A 26,432-nucleotide genomic window follows, 5' to 3' on the forward strand; every position below is an offset into this window, starting at 1 on the left:
TGAGGGGAATTTTTAAAGTCATCTTCGTAGGAGTTTGTGTTGCTTTAATTTCCCCCAATTTATCAAATGTCACTGTCAATGTTTGATAAATATTTGGTGCATCTTTAAGTCTAACATTTTTGTTTTGAGATGCTACTCCACCTTTTACGTCATCCCCTTTAATGGAGTGAGAATGTGACAAATTTAGCAATTTCAATGGTGTAATTGATAAATCTGACTTCTATCAGCTGGAGAGGCTAACCATGACCACTTTCCCACCCAATTTTTCCAAATTGGAGTGAATGGTGTGGAAATGCAAAATGTAGCCATTTAAAAAAATAAATAAACCCAAAATGTTTTTGAATCCAGGGTGAAGAGCTTGATAAATCTCCCGCCCCCATAGCATGTAGAAGTCAAAACACCACATCACTAATCAGTCAGACACCCCACTGATCTATAATTTATCAGCTATCCAGTAAATTCTATAGATGATAAATGTTTAAGACTGAACTACCCATTTTGCTAAGTCAAACCTGGACAAAACATCTTGCCATAGTCCCTACATAATCAACCCTTAATTTGGTTTGCTTTGTGTCCTTCCTGCATTTTGGGGTTGGGTGGAGGATGCATGGAGCTAGATGTTATCATGGGGACACCATCCACAGCACTCAGCTCCGAGAAAGTAAACAGCAGCTATAGGTTCCCAGTTGCAATGCATTTGCTGAACCTATTCTTAAATGTGCCTCAATAGCTCCTCGAATTAACTGTGTAAACTGTGTATGTCATTGCTAGCTGCAATTTTTGGGAGCGGGCACCTAGACAGGGCTAAGATTTTAGATCATTGCTTTGAAAAGTTTGCACTGCAGTGTTTTAAACCTTGCAAGCATTGAAAAAAAATACATTGCTTTGCCCTTCCATTTCATAACTGATTGTATCAACTTTATCCTTTGAACTGACTTGAATCTCCCTAGCTACTTACAGTTAGGTCCCATTCACACGACCATACTTTCTATCCGCATATTTTGTGGATCAGATGTGGACCAATTAATTTCAATGGGGCCAGAAGACAGGCGGAGAGCACACCATGTGTCGTCCACATCCATATGTCTATTCCCCAGCCGCGCAAAAAAGATAGAACATGTCCTATTCTGGGCCATTTTGGAGACAAGAGTAGGCATTTCTAACAAGGAAGAATGTGTGGGACCGCAAAATGTGGAACCCGCATGGCCGGTATCCGCATTTTGTGACGGATACAGTCACATACAGTATATAATATCATATATTCATATTGTAGCATGTAGTTTCAGCAATTAAATGTTGTATAATGCAAAGTTATACAGTTTTCCAACACACTTTCTGTAATTGTAATTCCTTACATTTCAAGATCTCTGCTTGCCGTCGTTCAATAGGAACTTTCATTGACTACACCTGTCTGCAGGCATGTAATGGACACAAAGATTTTGAGAAACGTGAGAGGTTGATAAAATATTTAGGAAAATGTTATAATACAGTATTTCATATGGAAAATGTTATAATAATTCATTACGCAAAGAATTCCATATATTTGCTGGTCACTCAGTATAAAACCTGAGTTTTATTTAAATCTGAACTTCCAGCATCCAATATTCTGCGTATGGTCTCTGGGTTTCTATTCAGACTGACATTACATTTTGCACAGCTTTTTAGTTAAAGCATATCTGTCAGCATGATCAACCCTAGTAAACCAGGTATAGTAGGGTTGATCATGCTGAATGCAATGACATAATTAGAGAAATGTGTACTTTTATTTTTATGTCAATGCACAAGATCTGGGCACAGTTTGGATCTTAGAGCAGGGCATCGCTCTGAGAACCAAACAGTGCATGCACCGATTTTTTTTCCAGTGCATGCGCAACATTTCACTGTTCAGATGCCTGACCCTGCCAAGTAGTGTAGGAGGGGGAATAATGACAGGGGAGAGGGGTAGTTGAAGTGGTGCTCCAAGCACACATTTGAGCCACTGCACTCAGCATGATCACCCCCACCAGGCAGAATGCTTTTTAAATGCTCTTTTCCGTAGAGGAGAAGATTTATACTGTGGGGCAGTTATGGTGCCTGTGTGGTTAATATAATATAATGTAACAGCAGCGGATACTGTAGAATGGTGCTTGATGCCGAGACAGTAGTAGCTCAGTGCAGTCCCAGTGAAGCAAAACGCAAACAGCCTTGTGGATCCGTCTGGGCGAAACATGAAATTGCTTCTGAGGGTCAGATGTACTAATGGCCTATTTAGCTGAAAGGCTTTACGGTGTTTTAAATTTCTGTACTGCTACAGACCTAAATCTTCCGAGATTTGTAATAACTTCCAGTCCACACGGTGTGACCATGCTGAGCGCTTATTAACAATCCACTGTAGTCCACTCGTATAGCTAATGGCATATAGTCTATATTTATTATTTGCGGTGAAAATCAAGCTTCTTGCTGTGCTGTTAGCGCAGATCATCTGACGAAACTGTGGATTGTTGAGTAGTTAACACCATAGTGTTAAACACAGATCAAGCAGTGTAGATGGAGAAAATAGAGCATGCTGCCCCAACATTATTGTTTCTACTATTACTCAGTAATTGCACCCCGCATCCTTGTGTTCCATAAACCTCTTGCCTGAAGTGTGTGTAACATATAGAAGAAAAAACTGGCTGAAACCCAGGACTCATGCAGCAAAGGAGCCATATCCCCTCCGGATCCTATTATAGTCTATGGCAGGGATGCTCAACCCTCCAGCTGTTGTAAAACTACAACTCCCACCATGCCCTTCTGTAGGCTGATAGCTGTAGGCTGTCTGGCAATGATGGGAGTTGTTGTTTTGCAAAAGCTGGTGGGCCGCAGTTTGAGCATGACTGGTCTATGGTGATGCAGCGGTGAATGATAGTATCTGGCAATACTGGAAGCATTGAGCTCCAGCAGGCTGTTCTCTGTGGGAACAGCCTGCCTGATTAGGTGATGTGAACTTAGACTTAGAAAGCAACTATTATTTTGTGCTTAAAAAGCTAATACATTTAATTGTTCTCTTTGCTAGCATACCGTAATATTAAATAAATAGTATATTACTGAAAAGAAGAGGGGGGGGTTTTTCTACTACATACCAATCACCATAAATAATGTATCTGCTATTTTGTACACCTTATTATGATGATAGGATTACCAAATACTATTTTGTGTAATTTAAATAGTTAGTGCATTTATTTTAATGGTTTTTGTTCTGATATTTTTTATGAAATATATCTTTGCAGAAACTTTTTTTTAACTTTTTTTAGTAATTTTTTTTTAAACAGAAGTTTGGAGGTTCAATTCCCATGGTATACTTGTGAAATAATATAGTTAGTGAAAGTTATGGCAAGAAAATGAAACATTTTTCCAGCTTTTAACTTTTAAAAGTTACATATTTCTGCAAAGTTCTGCAAAATTTTTCTAACTTTCTTACTATTAAATATCACAGAACAGAATTTGGTATCCCTGTAATCACAATAACCCATACAATATAGTGAACCCCTTATTTATAATGATTAGTAAACATTTTATTTCCCCTCATTTTGGTAAGTACTAATTATGCCTGTGAAGAAACCAGTAATATATATTAGCTTTCTAAGCACAGAAAGCCAATATTACCAACATAGTAGGTCTGTAGCCTAGAGGTAAATCTTCTGCTTACCATACTGAAGGCCTCAGGTTCAAATCCCAATAGTCTTATAAATGTATTTCTTCCCATCATTTAACCCATAATAAAATTTGATAGAAGTTAACATTTTATGTGTATGAGAAACTGGCCTGATGCAATAATAAAAAATATATATATACATACAGTGGATTTAAAAAGTCTACACACCCCTGTTAAAATGTCAGGTTTCTGTGATGTAAAAAAATGAGACAAAGATAAATCATTTCAGAACTTTTTCCACCTTTTAATGTGACCTATAAACTGTACAACCTAATTCAAAAACAAACTGAAAACTTTAAGGTAGAGGAAAGAGAAAATATTAAAATAAAATAATATGTTTGCATAAGTCGTATGTATGAACTCTGCACTCACTTGGGTCACACTTACACCCACTGATATCAACTTTTTTTTATGGGGAATTACACTTTGATGCAAAATTTCATGTGCATATAAAATTCTGAGTGGCATTTTGACAAATGTGCCAGGTGCCTGCCTGGCATATATGGGTATGGAGGGTTAATTAGATCTTTTGTAATTTAGGTTCCAATTGTACATGTCAAACAAGAAAAATTGTCCTGGCTACCAGTGCAAAATGTGCAAAAATTCCTGACAGTGAAACGGCACATGACTTAAAATTGGGCTAGTGTTACATAACCTCATTTTAAAAATCTTGACTAATTTCATTATGGACAATAGTTTTGTTGATGGAAATTAAGAATGTGTGCAAATACAGTCTGACACCAATAGTAATGCTCTGTTTAAATTAGTCCTTCACTTTTTTTATATTTGAGAGAAGTCATCTATTGTTTTTAAAGACCAATGAATAGTACATTTACCCTATAGTATAGAAATATGTCTGGACTTGAAGACCCAAACTATATTGTTACTACTCATGAGCAGCATCCCTGTTTCCCTGACTGATTTCAGGATGAGTTGATTTGTGACATAAGAAATGTAGTACTTTTAGTAAGAGCAATTTACAGTATGTAAGTGGATCCATCTTTTTAGAGATTTCAGGTTGAAAATGATGATGGGTTTTAACAAACAGTATTAAATATACAATATTCTGAGCATTTTAGCAGCCAATAGTTGATGGCCAATTATGAGTGTACATAAGTTAACCTGTGAATGACTTTTCTGGTGCTAAGCAGAATAATCTCACAAATCTCCTGAAATTGTTCCTATAGTATTAAGTGTGATTGAAATGCCCAGTGCTTCATCCATGGCAAATAAAGTCCATTAATTGTATTAGGTATTAGTAAAACCACCGGTATTAGTAAAACCACCTCATTCAGTACAATTACAAGTACAAACCAGAATATGTAATTCCAGTTCTTTCACTTTCTGAATTGAACTGCCCCTAAAAATCCAATGGACTTGACAAATTTTAAAAAACTGAATCTTATTTAACTTCTAGTTGATTGTATAAGGGAACCTTCCTTAACTCTACCTATTTTTAGCCAGACCGTGTCAGATAAATTAGTCTCCTAATGCTATTAAAAGACTATGAAGAGTCTTAATGGTCCCATGTGAAAATACAATGTTCATGTGTTATATCTGCAGAGCCAGACAGAAGGTAGAGCTGATACCATGCAGGAGTTCTTAGTCTGGTGGACCAAACACCCACTTGGTGTAGGGGTAGTATAGTCAATGAAGACTCTCCTGGCAAAAATTATCTGTTTATTGGGGATATAGGAAGCCAGACCCACATCAACTGATCACCTTCTGCTTCTTCGATCTAAAGAGTGGTTTCTAATCTTGAGAAAACTCCTTTAGTAAACATTATGTTCATTTAATAGCAACAATAAGCATATATTGCATCTAGCAACATTTGTCACACTTTATATAAGTGGCTTACATTTCAGGTTTTAAATCATATGCCTTATTTAGGGTATGGGGTTGTACTGTAAAATATGAAAATCAGACACCATATAGTACATGCCAAAGTCTTTCTAACAAAGCTAGAACCAGCCCTGTACCTCACCTGGATCTAGAGATCTCCCCATTCATTGCTCTGCTAGATTTATATCGAGCTGGCAGCTCAAGGGGAGTGTCTTTCCTGTTGTAGCTAAGGGGGCGTGTCTCAGCTCTCCCTATCACAGCTAAGGAGGCAGCTGAAGGATGAAACTGAGCATGTGCGGCCTTCTCAGTGAGCAGGACAGACATAAGAGAAAGAAAACAAACAGCAGGTGGCACTATACAGATACATTTTATTGAATAACTCTGAGCCTATGCTAAATGTTTAATTACATTCAATCATGATGGATCCGTTTTGTTTCTGTGAAACAAACTGCTGTCAGATTTTGCAGTCATAGAAAACATATAGCAGAAAAGCATATTCATGATGATTTGTTTATATGTTTTAATACACATACATTATGTGCAACTTCTGGTGCTATTGTTCTAAGGGGTTTTCTGAGGCCCAAAACAATTTAGCTAGACATTGGAAAAAGTGCTACAGTCATGACACATCTGACTACTTCACGTGATTGGCTGCAGAGGTCATGTGGGGTAGTCAACCAATTTATTGCTGCAGCACATGAAACAAAGAACACGAGTAGCACCATGGCTGCTGCATTGGGATGGTGCGGGTGAGTAATTTTTTTTTATTTCATTCTTTTTAACATTCCCTGCCTTGCTAAATTGTTTGGGGTCCCCTTTGAAATGAATTGTAAACTACATATATCAGGTAATAGAGCGGGAGTCACTGAGCAGATTGACATACAGCTTTATAGGAAAAGATTCAGTAAAAATATAATTTTTATATTTATATCTCTTCTTTTTCAGAACTTAAGACCACCCCATGCACAGTTATCAGTGACTGACAGCTATCTATATATAAAAACTTTACACACACAATGCGATCAATCACTGATGACACTTCCCCCGAGAACAACTATCAGTAACAGACAGCTATCTCTGTATAGACAATCACATAATGAATGCTATCAATCGCTGATAACACCTCTCCTGTGTACAACTAAAGTCAGAAAAAAAAGAGCTTTTCTGGCTCTATAACCTGCTGCCTGATTCTGCAGCATTTTGTGGTAGCAGGTCCTCTTTCGAGACTACAAAAAAAACATCAGTACTGAAACTGTGTCCACTGTTTTAACTACATATATGTACTGCATAATTAAAGCATACGTACCTTCAGTAAAAAATGGGGGTGCTTTTAAATCCTTAATTGTGCAATAGCTTTTATGAAAGCTTTCCTTTCAAAGCTCAGCCAATAATGAAATGGAAAGCAGAGTTAGGCCTCATGCACACGACCGTTGTGTGCATCCGTGGCCGTTGTGCCGTTTTCCGTTTTTTTTCGCGGACCCATTGACTTTCAATGGGTCCGTGGAAAAATCGGAAAATGCACCGTTTTGCAGCCGAGACCGTGATCCGTGTTTGCTGTCCGTCAAAAAAATATGACCTGTCCTATTTTTTTGAAGGACAACGGTTCACGGACCCATTCAAGTCAATGGGTCCGTGAAAGAACACGGATGCACACAAGATTGGCATCCGTGTCCGTGATCCGTGGCCGTAGGTTACTTTCATACAGACGGATCCGAAGATCCGTCTGCATAAAAGCTTTTTCAGAGGTGAGTTTTCACTTTGTGAAAACTCAGATCCGACAGTATATTCTAACACAGAGGCGTTCCCATGGTGATGGGGACGCTTCAGGTTAGAATATACTGAAAAACTGTGTACATGACTGCCCCCTGCTGCAGACCCCCCCCCCCCCCCTGTTTTTAACTCATTGGTGGTCAGTGCGGCCACCCCCCCTCCCCTATAGTTAACTCATTGGTGTCCAGTGGGCCCCCCTCCCTCCCCTGTAGTTAACTCATTGGTGTCCAGTGGGCCCCCCTCCCTCCCCTGTAGTTAACTCATTGGTGTCCAGTGGGCCCCCCCTCCCTCCCCTGTAGTTAACTCATTGGTGTCCAGTGGACCCCCCTCCCTCCCCTGTAGTTAACTCGTTGGTGGCCAGTGGGCCCTCTCCCCTCCCTCCCCCTCCTAATTAAAATCGCCCCCCCTATCATTGGTGGCAGTGGTGAGTACCGATCGGAGTCCCAGTGTAATCGCTCCTCCTACTGGTAAGTGACAGGTCTGTGCGGCGCATTGCCTAGTGATCTGTCACTTACCAGTAGGAGGAGCTCCCGGCCGGTCACAGACATCGCAGCTCGCTGGTAAGTATGAAGCTTCTACAAATTGCTAAGCAACCATGGCAACCGGGACTGCAGTAGTGTCCCGGTTGCCATGGTTACCGATCGGAGCCCCAGCGATTACACTGGGACTCCGATCGGTACTCTCCACTGCCACCAATGATAGGGGGGGGCGATTTTAATTAGGAGGGGGAGGGAGGGGAGAGGGCCCACTGGCCACCAACGAGTTAACTACAGGGGAGGGAGGGGGGGTCCACTGGACACCAATGAGTTAACTACAGGGGAGGGAGGGGGGGCCCACTGGACACCAATGAGTTAACTACAGGGGAGGGAGGGGGGGCCCACTGGACACCAATGAGTTAACTACAGGGGAGGGAGGGGGGGCAGTCATGTACACAGTTGTTCAGTATATTCTAACCTGAAGCGTCCCCATCACCATGGGAACGCCTCTGTGTTAGAATATACTGTCGGATCTGAGTTTCACAATGTAGCTCATATCCGACAGTATATTCTAACATAGAGGCGTTCCCATGGTGATGGAGACGCTTCAAGTTAAAAAATATACCATCGGATTGGAGAAAACTCCAATCCGATGGTATAAAAGAACTCCAGACTTTACATTGAAAGTCAATGGGGACGGATCCGTTTGAAATTGCACCATATTGTGTCAACGTCAAACGGATCCGTCCCCATTGACTTGCATTGTAATTCAGGACGGATCCGTTTGGCTACGCACGGCCAGGCGGACACCAAAACGACTTTTTTTTCATGTCCGTGGATCCTCCAAAAATCAAGGAAGACCCACGGACGAAAAAACGGTCACGGATCACAGACCTACGGACCCCGTTTTTGCAGACCGTGAAATAATACTGTCGTGTGCATGAGGCCTTATGCAGCACAAAAACAAAGCTCTTGTCTGTCATTTTCCAAATGCAGTGGAGCTGCAGCGCAGTCATGGTCACTGTTTACGCATGCTTACTACAGTAGTTCACATTACATTTCAACTTATACACTGTGGATCAGAAGAAGTTGTTAGGTGGATCATAGGTGATACTGGCTCATGCATCTCTCTGTATACTACTCTTTTCATAAAAGATGGCTTGACCGTTACACAAAAGCAATTGTATCTCTATCATGTCACCCCTAATTCCTGGCAGATTGTAAACTCTCACAGGCAGGGCCCTCACTCTCACTGTTTAAATTGTTATTCTGTAACTTTTTTTTTTTTTTTGTATATGCACCATCTTATACATATTATACATGTTTCGGAATACACTTATATTGTATAGTTGTAACTCCTCCAACATCTTGGATTTTTAATGATACCTTATAAAGTTACAAAGCAACAAATATGAAAACAGTAAAAAAAAAAAAGAAATATATTCTTCACAAAACCATTATCAATTAAGAAGGTTCTGTAAAGTGTGAGGTGTGATGTTATTATAACATCCTGAGACATCGAGCAAACATGTCTGAAGGCAGGATCACATCAGTGAGAACTTTAGAACTCCACCATTCGGAGGCTGTACATGCATTATCAGCTCTTCATTACTATCAGTTTCAGGACCCAACTGTTTGTTCAAATGATAGAGTTTTAGTTTCTGTCTAGACAACGTCTGATAATGTTGCCCTTCTCATGCAACCAAAGCTGTTATAATGTCATTATTACTCTCTTGCACATTTCCTTGGAATTGTAGGGAATTATTATAGACTCCTATTTCTTGGTGCAACACAGCTTTGTATATAAAACCCAGTGCAGTATGCATGGTCCAGGAATTGCATTAGGAGTGAACAACCATGTGACTTCCATGGATCTCAATATTAATTGTATAGCAGTATTATTTAGGCATTGTATAGCCTAGCGATTATATTACTTTGTGTGGTGCTATGTGGTCACCGTATGTTAGTATTATTGGAGTGCTGTATGGTGGAATATGCTTTTTGTAGCACTACTCTTACAGTATAGATATTTTATTTATATATATATATATATATATATATATATATATATATATGTATAGAAAAAGATTTGTATATTGTTTACATGTGATTCAAACTATCAAATCATAGTAAATAATATAAATTTTATGTTTATACATACTTTAATAAAACAAAGTGACGACATGGATATCAAGTTGCCTCCTTCTTCTCACAAATGTAGACTGTTCTTGGAAATAAGCTGCTGGGATGATTTTCAATGTGCCTGCCATATATTTATTAGTATGTTGTACTCCACCTTCTACATTTTCTGATACTTTGACACATGCCAGTTTTCTTTTGTATATTATGTGAAAAGGAAAGCTGTCAGAAATGCAGAAGGGAATGCAAGTTATCTTGCTTTGCCTTCCAATGACACATGCTGTTAAACCAAGTACTGGCACATTGGAAAGTAGGAGCCGTGGGGAGAAATAGCAATTGTTCCAGTTCTGTCTTCATTTACACTTGGGAAGTTTTCAGCTGGATTGCTGCCAAGCATAATAATATTTCATTAGTGAAGGGGAAAGAAGTAGACGTTATGTCTTTGTTACTTTGGCTTCATTTCCACAATGTGGACAAAAACCCATGAAAGCAATGATAAGGGGTATTAAGATGTTTTGTATACTAATATATCTTTATAATTCAGATACGCTGTCTTTTCCAGTCTGCATGTGTTAAACTTAACCATTTTTTAGAGTTTTATTTATTTTCTATACAAGCGTGATGGGACAGTTGATTAGTATATAAATTAGGCTGCCTCTTATCCTAGATTTTGTCTTGGGAAGCCTTTGTTTTGTTATGTCAGCATAAAAGCTAGGCTGAATAAATGTGGTGTGTTCAGTTTCAATGCTTATTAGACATAATTTGTATGTAGCCCACTAAGGACTGTATTGCTGGAAGCTCTAAAGATAACTGGTTTATAGGAAGAATAGTTAAAGATGAGGGCAGCTGCCATTCAGGCTAGTTGATTAGATAAGATTACTTTGGATTTAGGTATTTGGATGACATCCTATGAAAGAAAGAAGCCAAGATTCCAACTATTGGACTCTTCTTGCTTCTTTTTTTCCCCAATATTTTATTATATGTTTTTGTATATATAAAATCACAAATATTTATGACAGTAATTTACTGTATCTAAATGAACCAATACAGTGTACTTCTAGTTTAGTAAGCATCTCCCCTCCCCCCCCCCCCCTTCACAGGTGTCAACCTTTGCCTCAGCTATATACCCCTTAACTATAGCCCTTTAGTCACTTAATCCTCTGTCTTTCCTTCTCTGACATCTGCTTCTCAATATAGGGCCCCCAGTATCTGTGAAACTAAGTTATAAATTCCCCCCATGTCTTTTCCACCTCCAGTATGTCCAAGTATATGAGTTTCCTTATTGATCCCATTAACATTCCTGTCCAGTGGTCAGGCATGGATCCACTGTTTCAGGATACACCTTTTGCCTGCCAATAATATTGTGTATTATTTGCTACCGAACCTGTCAAGAGAATCGCATGACGTGAATATATACAGGAATCTTCTTCCATTTTGGTACCTACTATTCAAGGTATCACTGCCTGTTGTAGACGCTAAAATAAAACAACAAATCTTTATTTAAAGTAAAAAAGTAAAAAAAAAAAAAAAAGAGCGGAGGGGGCAAAAACAGGCTAAAAAATGATATAGATACCTCCGGACCTAAGAGTACAGGTAAACCAGACTAGCCCTCATAGTTGTGAGGAAGCTACCCATCCTAGAGGGCCAGAGTATTGGAGAAGGGAAAGACACTGGGAAAAATTGGTGTACGAAATGGCCCATATGTAAAGGCCTGTGAGGGAGCAATAATATGAATTGGTATCCACAGTGCACCACAGTCTCAATACCCAAATTACAGTGCAAAAATGAAGCCCTGTCAGTCACATCAATAGTTAGTAGCACCTGGTGCTCAGCAGTGGCGCCTTAGTAGTGTTACAAAACAGAGTGCCTGGGGTTGGCAGTAATTTGTGTCAAACAATCCAAAAGATGAGCATGGTATCATCTATGGATGTTACAGCCAAATCCAGCTGCCTATAAACCAGCTATGCCCCTGTTAGCTGCCTAATCGATTGCAGTGATTGCAGCAGAGCTCTGTAATGTAAAGAGCCTGGCAATTATTGTGCAGCATAGCGTGACACTGCAGGCATTTGAAGCCAGTGGAAGGCGGTTGAGATCAATCAGGCCAGTAATTATATTCACAATTTAACAGGCATAAAGATGCGACCACACTGGTGGTGTGTGTTGCAGCATCCGGCACTAGTATGGCCGTAAAAGCGCGCACCACATGCCTGAAAGATAAGGAGGAAGGCCTACCCACTGGGCGGGACGGGAGGTGCGGTGGCCGCCAATAGGAGCGGGACACGGCTTGAATGCACTCCCGGCCAGACTACAGAGTTATAGCGGCAATATAAAGAGGCGTAAGGAAACAAGGAATTGGCATGTGTTAATAAAGGTGGCAGGAGTAATGGCCCATGTGTCAGCCAATATAAGTGTATATAGATGTGATGTTAATAGGGTGGAAAGGTGCAGGGCCTAAAGAAATATATGATGAAAGGGTGTTGCCTGGGTACCTATGATCATGACTAAGCTACCCAGGCAATAAGGCCAATAGCCAAATGGTTGACCAGCACCAAAAATGCCAGATGGAAAAGCATACTAAGGTCGAACCGGTCCCAATGTTAGGGCCAGAACGCTACACCCATAAAATGGGTAGCATAAAAAGCCCCCATGAGCTAAGATGATACAGGGGTATGTAAAATACACAGGGGGAATCCAGACATACATAATTAGTGTAGGCGGACCACCACCGATGTTAGAACCCTACAAAAAGCCAGCAAAGGAAAGATGCTCATTGAGCCCCACAGGTTGCACAGTGTGCAGCCGAAATATCCATTGTGCCTCCTTCTGATAGAGATAGAGCGCCCTGCTGTAGAAGAAGCTGGCGGGAGATGAAAGGAGGAGGGGCCAGCTCCTGGTGGTGTCGGGCACACGGCACAAGCATGGCGGTGGAGGATCTGACTGAAGCCTAAAGACCAGACATCAAGGTAGACCTGCAGAAGAAGGTGACAGCGCAGTATGTGATGTATACATGTGTGTAATGTATGTAGTGCAGTGTGTGATCATCACATACTGCACTACATACATTACACACATGTACACATCACATACACCCTCACAGTAATAATGCCAAGATATGTGCCCTCTTCACAGACGTAATGCTCACACATGCCCCCTCACAGTAGTTATGCCCAGATATGTGCCCCCTCACAGTAATAATGCCAAGATATGTGCCCTCTTCATAGATGTAATACTCACACATGCCCCCTCATAGTAGTTATGCCCAGATATGTGCCCCCTCACAGTAGTTATGCCCAGATATGTGCCCCTCACAGTAGTTATGCCCAGATATGTGCCCTCTTCACAGTAGTTATGCCCTGATATGTGCCCTCCTCACAGTAGTTATACCCTGATATGTGCCCCCTCACAGTAGTTATGCCCAGATATGTGCCCCTCACAGTAGTTATGCCCAGATATGTGCCCTCTTCACAGTAGTTATGCCCTGATATGTGCCCTCCTCACAGTAGTTATACCCTGATATGTGCCCCCTCACAGTAGTTATGCCCAGATATGTGCCCCCTCACAGTAGTTATGCCCAGATATGTGCCCCCTCACAGTAGTTATGCCAGATATGTGCCCTTTACAGTAGTTATGCTCACTCGTGCCCCCTCACAGTAGTTAAGCCTGGATATGTGCCCTCCTCACAGCTCACAGTAGTTATACCCTGATATGTGCCCTCTTCACAGTAGTTATACCCTGATATGTGCCCTCCTCACAGTAGTTATGCCCAGATATGTGCCGCCTCACAGTAGTTATGCCAGATATGTGCCCTCTTCACAGTAGTAAGGCTCACATGTGCCCCCTCACAGCGTTTGCATTTCTTTCTGGAAAAGCAACCTGGTTCCGGCCCGCGAAATTTATACCAAGTCTAGTGCGGCCCTCAGACGAAAAATGGTTGGGCACCACTGCTCTACATGATAAAAGCCATTTGCTGAAGTGATACAACCCCTTTAAGGCTAACCTTTTTCTCATTGACAGAGCTACAGTGAAGTGTTAATGACCCATACTGACTTCAAATAAATGGCTGTAAAGACTCAAAGAAGGGAGCTTCAATATGTCATTGTTATTATTGGTGACAAGTGATTTTTGTAGCCCACATTGGCACTTTAGGGTGCCATTTAGTGTTGTTAGATAATTTCTAAAAATGTCTAAATTTTTATGCTGTATATGGTGTGTAGGATTATGTTTTTTTAATGTTTTGTTCTGATACTGTCATTTTATTGCAACCAATAGTATACGCTTCTGGTACCGTATAATGATCATTAACTACAAGGTTTACTATATATAATAAAGCTATGATATGATTTTTTTTTTTTGGGGGGGGCAGTTTTGACACAAATTTGCTATGAAAATCTGCAACTAAATACAGCAGGTTTATGCTATGGTTTTCTATCTGGTGCGACCAGTCTATGGACGCTGGACCGCATACACATACAGTGGGATGCGAAAGTTTGGGCAACCTTGTTAATCGTCATGATTTTCCTGTATAAATCATTGGTTGTTACGATAAAAAATGTCAGTTAAATATATCATATAGGAGACACACAGTGATATTTGAGATGTGAAATGAAGTTTATTGGATTTACAGAAAGTGTGCTATAATTGTTGAAACAAAATTAGGCAGGTGCTACATGATTCCAAAACCTTTAGAACTAATTATTAGAACTCAAATTGGCTTGGTAAGCTCAGTGACCCCTGACCTACATACACAGGTGAATCCAGTATTTAAGGGGGTCAATTGTAAGTTTCCCTCCTCTTTTAATTTTCTCTGAGGAGCAGCAACATGGGGGTCTCAAAACAACTCTCAAATGACCTGAAGACAAAGATTGTTCACCATCATGGTTTAGAGGAAGGATACAGAAAGCTGTCTCAGATATTTCAGCTTTCTGTTTCCACAGTTAGGAACATATTGAGGAAATGGAAGACCACAGGCTCAGTTCAAGTTAAGGCTCGAAGTGGCAGACCAAGAAAAATCTTGGATAGACAGAAGCGATGAATGGTGAGAACAGTCAGAGTCACCCACAGACCGGCACCAAAGACCTACAACATCATCTTGCTGCAGATGGAGTCACTGTGCATCGTTCAACCATTCGAAGCACTTTACACAAGGAGATGCTGTATGCGAGAATGATGCAGAGGAAGCCTTTTCTCCTCGCACAGCACAAAAAGTGCCGCTTGAGGTGGGCTAAAGCACATTTGGACAAGCCAGCTTCATTTTGGAATAAGGTGCTGTGGACCGATGAAACTAAAATTGAGTTATTTGGCTATAACAAGGGGCGTGATGCATGGAGGAAAAAGAACACAGCATTCCAAGAAAAACACCGGCTACCTACAGTAAAATATGGTGGTGGTTCCTCATGCTGTGGGGCTGTGTGGCCAGTGCAGGGACTGGGAATCTTGTCAAAGTTGAGGGACGCATGGATTCCACTCAGTATCAGCAGATTCTGGAGACCAATGTCCAGGAATCAGTGACAAAGCTGAAGCTGCGCCGGGGCTGGATCTTTCAACAAGACAACGACCCTAAACACTGCTCAAAATCCACTAAGGCATTTATGCAGAGGAACAAGTACAACGTTCTGGAATGGCCATCTCAGTCCCCAGACCTGAATATAATAAAAACCTGTGGTGTGACTTATAGAGAGCTGTCCATGCTCAGAAGCCATCAAACCTGAATGAACTAAAGATGTTTTGTAAAGAGGAATGGTCCAAAATACCTTCAACCAGAATCCAGAATCTCATTGGAACCTACAGGAAGAGTTTAGAGGCTGTAATTTCTGCAAAAGGAGGATCTACTAAATATTGATTTCATTTCTTTTTTGTGGTGCCCAAATTTATGCACCTGCCTAATTTTGTTTAAACAATTATAGCACACTTTCTGTAAATCCAATAAACTTCATTTCACTTCTCAAATATCACTGTGTGTGTCTCCGATATGATATATTTAACTGACATCTTTTATCGTAACAACCAACGATTTATACAGGAAAATCATGACGATTAACAAGGTTGCCCAAACTTTCGCATCCCACTGTATATCAGTTGTGTACGGTTCCGCAAAAAAAAAACTGCCTGGACACGACTGATGTATGTGCACCCAGCCTTATACACAGTCCAGGTAGAGACTGCTAAATTACTTTATTCTTTAGTGCTTGATGTGTTAAAGAGAAGCAAAGGAAACATTTTACGAAAAAACAGCTGCTGGCAGCATTTGAACTACACTTATATGCAAAAATGCTTTCCTGCGTGTACATTTTTAGGGATGATAAACGTGAAGCATGTCAATTCTGTTCTGCCTGATGCTCTGCAGTTACTTTTCTGCTAAGGGGAAATCATTTTAATCGGCTCTATCAGTATTCAAAGCTTTGAAATGTGTGTGGAAGCATTAAAGCTCCTGACTGTACGCATGGCCACTAATCACGCTTAGCTGCATTACCTCATCAGCCTGTAGTTGCTTTGACGACGTGTCGGTGCATATAAAATGTTGTCTTCTGTCATTTCAAGATGGGGATTTGACAAGTGAACTCCTGCTGTGGTACCAGAACTGTAAGATATGCTGAAGGACATTTATACTGTATTGTTGCATCATTTACATTGTCTCTATTACATGTGTCACTTTGTCATAGCTGTATGTTAGCAATGGGGAATTGTAAAATACGCTTTTCTTGTTTCCATGAAATGGTGACGGTAGCTTCCGCATACCGAGCAATGAACTGTGCAGATGTGTGTAATGCTTTGATGAAGAAAATTATTTGGGCTGATTTAAGAGCATGACTGAGCCTCATAATGACAGTTCTCCTCTTGGTTTTATTTGACATTCACAATGTGAGAACATATTGAGATAACTAGCATGCCTATTGATGTGGAAATGTGTGCGCCGCATTGTACTTAATTAGCAGCTCTTTACCGATATGAAATATGCTGATCTTTAGACTCTGCAGTTAAAGGAGTGAGTGAAGGCGAATGACTACAATATGTTTGTTTGCTGTCTTCATATGTAACCAGAGGTTTTATCTGCGCTAACTTATTTTAGTCTGGGTTTTGTATACAGTGATGCTTGAAAGTTTGTGAACACTTTTAGAATTTTCTAGATTGCAGCATACATTTCACTTAAAACTACACCAGACTGTTATGCAAGTGCTAAAAGTAGATAAAGATAACCAAATAAACCAAATAAGTCAAAGATATTAAACTTGGTCATTTATTTATTGAGGAAAATGATCCAAGAACAGAACAGAACAGTCTGTGAGTGGCAACAGAAAGTAAACCTTTGCTTTCAATATGTGCTGTGACCGCCTTGCGCAGTAATAAGCACAACTAAATGTTTTGTCCTGCACATGTGCTTGAAGGAATTTTAGCCCACCCCTCTGTACAAAACAGCTTCAGGTCCTTTCACAACATTTCTATTGGATTAAAGGGGTTCTCTGGGAATAATGACATTTTATCTAATGCCTCCACCTGTCTCTGTAAATAGAAGATTCTTACTTACCTGCTCCCTCTGCTTTGGTCCTCCACAATGGATCCTACGTGTCCATGTTTTGGACTGTTTGCATCCAGCGATACATGGTCAGATACTCTACTGCAGCCAATAACTGGCTACAACGGTGATGTGGCTACAAATGGAGTGATTAATTGTTTGGAGTGAGTACTTGTAATTGCACTACACCACCGCTTCACGGGAGAGGATAAGTCATCAATATATATTGCTACACAACCCCCTTGACTTGGCCATTCCTAAACTTTAACTTTATTCTTCTGTACCCATTCTTTGGTAGGGTCCTTGTTATGCTGCATGACTATGATCTCTTGAGGTACAGCTCCCATAATTTGAATTTGCTGGTATAATTTACAAATCATCCTTTCATCACTGATGGCAAGCTGCCCTGGCCAAGATGCCACAAAACAGGACTGAACCATGATGCCACAACCACCTTGTTTTCACAGATGAAATATGTTTTTTATCTGGAATCTAGTGTTTTCCTTTCTCCAACAAAATGCTTCTATTTCAACCATAAAGTTCCATTTTGGTCTTATCCATCCACAACATATTGTTCCAGTGGTCTACTGGCCTTTCCAAGTGATCTTTAGCAAACTGCAGTCAGACAACAATGTTCTTTTTGAAGAGCAGTAGCTTGCAATACTGCCATGCACATCATTGTTCTTCAGTGTCCTCCTGATCAGTAGACTAATGAACATTACCATTAGCTAATATGAGCATGGCCTTTAGTTGCTCAGAGTTTACCTTGTATTCCTTTGTGACCTTAAAGACTATTATATGCCCTTTGTACACAATCTGTCTGGATTGGTGTAGTCCAAACTCTTAGGCAGAGGTTCAGAAAACAGCGGTTAAACTAGCAACCTAGGCTTAGACAACTTCCCCTAGGGGAGGATGCCTTAAATACCCAGAAGTGATCAGTGATAGGACAGGGAAGACTATGGACATGCACACTGGCTCATTAAGAGCTGGGTAGCACATGGACTCCCTAAAGCAGGAAGAACTACAGGAGAACACAAGCTGGAGCCTGCAACAGAGAGGTCCACATGGGACACTGGCAGCTGGACCCACTGCAGGTGAGCAGAGGAGGGCACACAGGCCCAGACTGCCGGCCTAGCAACATGGAGAGCGGGCCAGTGGTCTGGCATGACGCCTGTGCCTGCTCATAGAAGTGGAGCAGTGGCAGGCATGGGTCACCATCATAACATAAATGTTGTCCAACATCATGAATAGTTTTTTAAAACAAACCTGCTGCCTAATAATATTAATATTAGGAATACTTAGAATGATATAGACTTTAGTAGGAGCTTGCATCTAGAAAATTAATACAGCTGAGAAATGAAATGTGTTATTATTTGTTATTATTATTATTATTATTAATTTATTGTAATGTATATCTGTTCTTGTAGCAAGAAAGGACCTATAAGTGGCTATGAACAGCCCTCAGGTTGAATAAATTAGGATAGACAATCTTAATAAAGAACATAGGGGGTCATTTACAATTCTCAAATACGCCTAAATCAGGCGCAGAGGGCGCAGAACTTAGTAGCGCCGCTATCTGTGACTTTGCCATGCTCATGTCAGGTCTAAAATTGTGGCCACAGCATAGACCTGCTTAGAAAATGGTCTAAATGTAAGACAGCTCAAAAGTTGTCTTACATTTAGAACTGGTGCTGGATGCGCCAAAGTTATGGAGAGGTCTGCACCTCTTCATAACTTCGGCGGAACCAACGCCAACTACGGACTTTATTAAGACCAGCTTCTAAAACACAGGTCTTAATAAATTTGCCCAATAATATTTTCTGTTACTTTACAGTGTTTTTTTACAGCCTAACAAAATTCTTAAAGGCATTTTCACACTAACAAAATGTATGCCTTATCCAAATCCTAGGGGATAAGTGTCTGATCGCAAGAGGTCTGACCTTTGAAGTAAAGTAAAGATGCAATAGATAGTCCCACATTGTATTTAGGCTACTTTCACACTAGCGTTTTTGCTGGATCCGGCAGGATTGACAATGAATGGGGACAAAACAGAAGCGTTTTTTTCCGGTATTGAGACCCTATGACGGATCTTAATACCGGAAAATAGAAACGCTACTGTGAAAGTAGCTTTAACTAGTAACATGGATTGCAATAATTGTTCTCTATACTTCTACTGTGAGCAGAAGCAGAACATAGGGAAAAATAATCGGCCAATGATCTTGCCTCTTGCCTTCCCCTCAGTTAAGCACATATTGTGGGTCCAAACCCTTCTGTGCACCCATGCTCCTTTGCCTTCCTCTACCATTCCCTCCCTATTCTTCTTCATTGGCATGGCCAGGCAATATGACAATAAAGGAGTCTTCTCAATCAAAAATGAGAGCGATAGACAGAGGAAACAGCAGGAGCCAGGAAACACAGAGGAACTCAAGCATGCCTTTGGGGAAAAAACTGCTCATTTGTATATGGATTAAAAGTACAGTATATTTTACTAGAATAAGGCATCGGATGACTAAGTGAAATGCATCATTATGTTCAGCGGAGCTAGTCCTACAAGGTATGTTCAGCTGAGTTAGTCTTACAAGGCACCCTACCTGGTTTAACAGTGCATTTCCTGGTGACAGTTTCCCTTTTAGACACTTTTGCTTTGTGTTATTTATGTTTACTTGCCCACTGATTCTGGTTTAGGATACGGCAACTGCTATAACTTTACATAAGTGTTTGCTTTACCATGTATGCTTAACTTCACCATGGGCATTCTAGACGTAGACTATTAACAGTCACTTCTACATCCAACCATATACAATCATTAGAAAAACAAAGTGCACCCTCTTTGAATTCTATGGTTTTAAGTATGAGGACATAATTTAAAAAAACTGTGGTCCTAAGAAGATCTTTTAATTAGGTAAAAAAAAACTCAGATGAACAGCAACAACACGGCAAATTACACTGTGCCATTATTTATTTACCAAATACTAGCCCAAAATGCAGAACATGTTTGTGAAAAGTTATATACACCCTTACTTTCTCCATAAGAATGAAGAGGGTAAGCAGCAGCCAGGGGCTGCTAATCAATCAAACATCATTAACTGATCATCATCTCCTCTATAAAAGTAGAAGTTTTGGCTGTTTGCTGGTCTGAGGCATTCAGACATGTGTTAAAACAATACCAAAGAGGAAAAACATTAGTAAAGCTCTTAGAAAAGCAATTGTTGATGCACATCATTCTAGGAAGGGCCATAAGGCCATTTTCAAGCAATTTGAAGTCAATCATTCATCCATGAAAATTTTTATTCACAAGTGGAAAACATTCAAGACTGCTGACAATCTTCCCTGAGTGGACATATAAACAAATTTACCCCAAAGGCAGACAGTTCAATGCGTAGAGAATTTGCAAAAAACCCAAAAGCTACATCTAAGACCCTATAGACCTCAGCTAGCATGTTACATGTTCAAGTTCATGACAGTACAGAAATAGTAGAAAAAGACTGGACAAGTATAGCCCGGAGGGTTGCCAAGAGATAGCTTCTTCTTTCTAAAGAAAAAAAAAACATGGCAGCATGGTTTAAGTTTGCAGATTTACATATGAACAAACTAAAAGACTTCTGGAACAATGTTTTTTGGGCAGACAAGACTAAAGTTGAGATGTTTAGCCAAAATGCACAGCACCACATTTGTAAAAAATAATAATGTCAAGCACTGTGGTGGAAGAGTGATGATTTGGGCTTGTTTTGCAGCCACAGGACTTGGGCACTTTGCAGTCATTAAGTCAACCATAAACTTCTACTAAAGTATTCTGGATTCAAATGTGAGGCCCTTTATCCAACAGCTAGAAGGCTTGGCCGAAACTGGGTCATGCAACAGGACTATAATCCCAAGCATGTACAACACAATCACTGAAAACCTCAATGAACTGTTGTAAGGAAGAGTGGGCCAAAATGCCCAGAAAATGGATGTAAGAGACTGATAAAGTGATACCAAAAATGATTACAGTGATTCATGGGGTGCACAGTTTTTTTCACACATGGCTTTTCCATTTTGGATTCATTTTGTTGAATAAATAATAAAGCGGTGGATTCTCTTGTGTGTTGTTCATCTGAGGTTGTATTAATCTAAATTTAACAATTTATAATGACTAGATTTTTTTTTTATTATGTCCTGATACTTAAAACCATAGAATTCAAAGAGGATAAGAGGATGTTCTTTGTTTTTATCATGACAGTACAAGTTTTTTTTTCATCTGTTTTCGGATGTTTTAAAAGTGTGGGCAAATAAAATCATAAATGTTAATGAGAGAATCTCTTGATAGAGATATTTATATGTAACATTTTACACTATAATTAACATTGGCTTCATTTCCAATGTTGGCACTTTCCTGTACTTATTCACATTTGGGGCGTCGGATTTCCATCATCACTGCCTTCACTAATCACCATATATAGGATTTTGCAAATGAAACCATAGCAATGCTTGGTTGGGAAGGCAAGATGTTAAACGTGACAATTTCTTATTTCATTACTGGAAAAAAAAATGGGACTCTTAGGATTTTTTATGTATCAGAGCTAGAATGAAATCAGACTACATGCAGTATGATCAGTAAATGCAAGGCTGAGTCATGGCCATGGGTGATTTTTTTTTTTTCAGTTGAAGATAATTTTCAAATGTCTTTTAGCTTTGTACAAATATTTCACGTTTGCACTATTTAATAACTGTGAGGTTATTGGGACAAATTCAGCATTTTTGATAATGGGTATTCTCTTTTTTTTACATAGTGCATAGGCACTTCTCATGTTATTACGTTTAGAATTAATTTTCTTCGTTTGAATGGTTGTTGTAATATAATTATATCATTCATTTGTCTTCTCTTTGTAGGTGATGTCATTGTGTATATTAATGAAGTGTGTGTCCTTGGCCATACACATGCTGATGTGGTCAAACTCTTCCAGTCAGTCCCAATCGGTCAAAGTGTAAACTTGGTGCTATGTCGAGGATACCCGTTACCCTATGATCCTGAAGATCCTGCAAGCAGCTTGGTTCCACCTCTGGCAGTAATAGAAAGGCCTCCAGTAGTAGTAAATGGAAGAAATAACTACGAGACCTATTTGGAATACATTTCTAGGACGTCTCAATCTGTACCAGATGTAGCAGAACGACCAATGCCTTCTTTGCACTCCATCCCAGCAGATAGTCAGCTTGAAAATACATTTCCACCACCTCCACCTGCACATGATGATAATGTATCAATGGCTTCTTCTGGGGCCACTCAAGCAGAACTCATGACCTTAACCATTGTGAAAGGGGCACAGGGCTTTGGCTTCACAATAGCAGACAGTCCAACTGGACAAAGAGTGAAGCAAATACTAGACGTTCAGGGATGCCCTGGTTTATTCGAAGGGGACCTTATAGTGGAGATCAACCAGCAGAATGTACAGAATTTGAACCATTTAGAAGTAGTAGAATTACTTAAAGAATGTCCTGTGGGAAATGAGGCCTCATTGGTAATTCACAGAGGAGGTAAGTAAACATTTTGCTATAATGGTTTAATTTGCATGTAAAATTGTATTTCATTAATATTTTTTCATGCTATACTTTTCTGACCACTCTGGTTAAAATTATAGCAATATTTCTAACATACATTTACAATGCTTTCAATTGCCACAAATAAAGGCGAATGTAACAGTCTGATAGAGCCATCACTACTTGTGGTCAAGTATTTTGTTAACATGTTGGGGTGACAAGATACTCACTTAGTGGTTCTACCATAGTTGTCAATTTGCTCAATATGGATTCTTTTTTTGTTGCTGTTGTTGTTTGAGTTTAATTTGGCATTAGCAAATATTTTGGTACTGGCTTCAACCTTAGAAAACACAAGACTAGCCAAACAATATATGAAAGCTAACACTATCTCTTACTTAAAAGCTTAGGTTTTTAAAGGGTGCTCAGGCCTGGACTAGCAGTTTGCCCAAACATGCATATTCCTGGTGGCCACCTGGGCTGCCACTGTTAAAATCTAAGCTTTGCAGGGGCTCTCACACTGCACCCATACACATGATGATGATGCTGCATCAGGACTTTGTGAGCTGGGACTAATGCTCAGCAACACTGTGTCTCCACCTCTCACACTGTCTGTCAGCATCCTGTCAGGTTGGGGCTGAGTTAACAGATGGACAAGACAAAGGTATGATTTTGTATATACAGTTGCAAGAAAAGTATGTGAACCCTTTGGAATGATATGGATTTCTGCACAAATTGGTCACAAAATGTGATCTGATCTTCATCTAAGTCACAACAATAGACAATCACAGTCTGCTTAAACTAATAACACACAAAGAATTAAATGTTACCATGTTTTTATTGAACACACCATGTAAACATTCACAGTGCAGGTGGAAAAAGTATGTGAACCCTTGGATTTAATAACTGGTTAAACCTCCTTTGGCAGCAATAACTTCAACCAAAAGTTTCCTGTAGTTGCAGATCAGACGTGCACAACGGTCAGGAGTAATTCTTGACCATTCCTCTTTACAGAACTGTTTCAGTTCAGCAATATTCTTGGGATATCTGGTGTGAATCGCTTTCTTGAGGTCATGCCACAGCATCTCAATCGGGTTGAGGTCAGGACTCTCACTGGGCCACTCCAGAAGGCGTATTTTCTTCTGTTTAAGCCATTCTGTTGTTGATTTACTTCTATGCTGTGGGTCGTTGTCCTGTTGCAACACCCATCTTCTGTTGAGCTTCAGCTGGTAGACAGATGGCCTTAAGTTCTCCTGCAAAATGTCTTGATAAACTTGGGAATTTATTTTTCCTTCGATGATAGCAATCCGTCCAGGCCCTGATGCAGCAAAGCAGCCCCAGACCATGATGCCCCCACCACCATACTTCACAGTTGGGATGAGGTTTTGATGTTGGTGTGCTGTGCCTCTTTTTCTCCACACATAGTGTTGTGTGTGTCTTCCAAACAACTCAACTTTGCTTTCATCTGTCCACAGAATATTTTGCCAGTACTGCTGTGGAACATCCAGGTGCTCTTGTGCAAACTGTAAACCTGCAGCAATGTTTTTTTTGAACAGCAGTGGCTTCCTCTATGGTATTCTCCCATGAAATCCATTCTTGTTTTGTGTTTTACGTATCGTAGATCCGCTAACAGGGATGTTAGCATATGCCAGAGACTTTTGTATGTCTTTAGCCGACACTCTAGGATTCTTCTTCACCTCATTGAGCAGTCTGCGCTGTGCTCTTGCAGTCATCTTTACAGGACGGCCACTCCTAGGGAGAGTAGTAGCAGTGCTGAACTTTCTCCATTTATAGACAATTTGTCTTACCGTGGACTGATGAACAGCAAGGCTTTTGGAGATACTTTTATAACCCTTTCCAGCTTTATGCAAGTCAACAATTCTTAATCGTAGGTCTTCTCGTAGAGAGCCCTTTTGTGTGAGGCATCATTCACATCAGGCAATGCTTCTTGTGAAAAGCAAACCCAAAACTGGTGTGTGTTTTTTATAGGGCAGGGCAGCTGTAACCAACACCTCCAATTTCATCTCATTGATTGGACTCCAGTTTGCTGACACCTCACTCCAATTAGCTCTTGGAGATGTCATTAGTCTAGGGGTTCACAAACTTTTTCCACCTGCACTGTAAATGTTTACATGGTGTGTTCAATAAAAACATGGTAATATTTAATTCTTGATGTGTTATTAGTTTAAGCAGACTGTGATTGTCTATTGTTTTGACTTAGATGAAGATCAGATCACATTTTATGACCAATTTGTGCAGAAATCCATATAATTCCAAAGGGTTTACATACTTTTTCTTGCAACTGTATACATGTTATGTTATTATGAATGGCAGCGTGTGGATCACAAAGAAAGTCACATGTCGTAAGCTGGCTTGGTGGTATTTAAGGTGTTATAGGCTGTCTGCACACATATCCCTCATTGTTGTCATAGGGAAAAGAGGAGATTTATCAGCGTTGCACAAAGTGATGATTATTGTTTTTTGGACAAGGGTGACAGTATTTATGAACTGTTCACATGCAGCTGCCATTAATGGACAAATGGCATCATTTTGAATAAGCAACGTGAAAACTGTGAAGCACCACGTGCCATTAATGTGAGAAGTGAACGTCAGCTACAAAGGTGCATGAGGACGGACTGACACGCTGCAATGGGGAAGCTCACTGCCAAAATGAACCATGGGGCTACCAGATATATGTCCAAAGCAACGGTTCAGCAAACCCTACTGCAAATGGATGGTGACTGCCCCTTTACAAACAAAATTGCATCTGCAAAAGGTTTCAATTTTTGCGACAGTATTGGAATTGGACTTTCACTGATTGGCAAAGGGTTGCCTTCTCCAGTGGATCGTGTTTGCTGCTTCATAGAAAGGATGGACATAGGCATGGTTGGAATAGCATGACCAAGACTTCCAAGTACTATGCCGACCCCCCCCCCCCCCCCCCAAGTTCCCCAGACTTGAACCCTTGAGCATCTGCGGGACCACCTCGGTCGTTGTGTTTGCTCTGTGGATCCTCCCCCTGCACCCTCCAGCAGTGGTGGGATGCACTGCAGTCAGCATGGCTCCAGACACCTGTGACAACCTACCGGGACCTTATTGAGTCACTCCCAGCCCGTCTAGCTGCTGTCTGGGGTGCATACGGTGGTTACACTGGATATTAGCTGGTGGTCACAATAATATGACTTGGCTATGTATATAAAGGCTGCATGTGGCTATATGTGATTTGTATTAGGGTACATATGATACTATAGGGATGGATTCACACATGACATAAATACTGCAGATCTACCACAGGAGATTTACATGTGGTAAATACATAGCATTCAAAAGTAACAGCAAAGTGAATGATATTTTAGAGATGTCATCCACACTGTGAAGAGACCCCACAGCATGAACTGACTGATATTGCCGGCTTTCAATCCACAGCATGTCACTATTTTACCCATAGCTTTTAACCTTTGCAATGCAGAGGCTGAAAGCATCAGAGAAACCAATGTCATCTCACCAGTGA

The 26,432-nt window shown here is 40.3% G+C and overlaps 1 protein-coding gene across 5 annotated transcripts in view; it reads left to right on the forward strand.

The window, feature by feature from the left end:
• MAGI2 (membrane associated guanylate kinase, WW and PDZ domain containing 2) overlaps positions 1-26,432 on the forward strand; it is a 974,764-nt gene that overhangs the window by 767,395 nt on the left and 180,937 nt on the right. For all 5 annotated transcript variants that reach the window (XM_044280134.1, XM_044280136.1, XM_044280135.1 and 2 more), the window contains one exon: positions 22,280-22,921. In XM_044280134.1, coding sequence (XP_044136069.1) covers positions 22,280-22,921 — 642 coding nt within the window. The remainder of the gene's footprint in view (positions 1-22,279; positions 22,922-26,432) is intronic.

The sequence above is a fragment of the Bufo gargarizans genome, chromosome 2, assembly GCF_014858855.1.
Source record: "Bufo gargarizans isolate SCDJY-AF-19 chromosome 2, ASM1485885v1, whole genome shotgun sequence".
Lineage (NCBI taxonomy): Eukaryota > Metazoa > Chordata > Amphibia > Anura > Bufonidae > Bufo > Bufo gargarizans.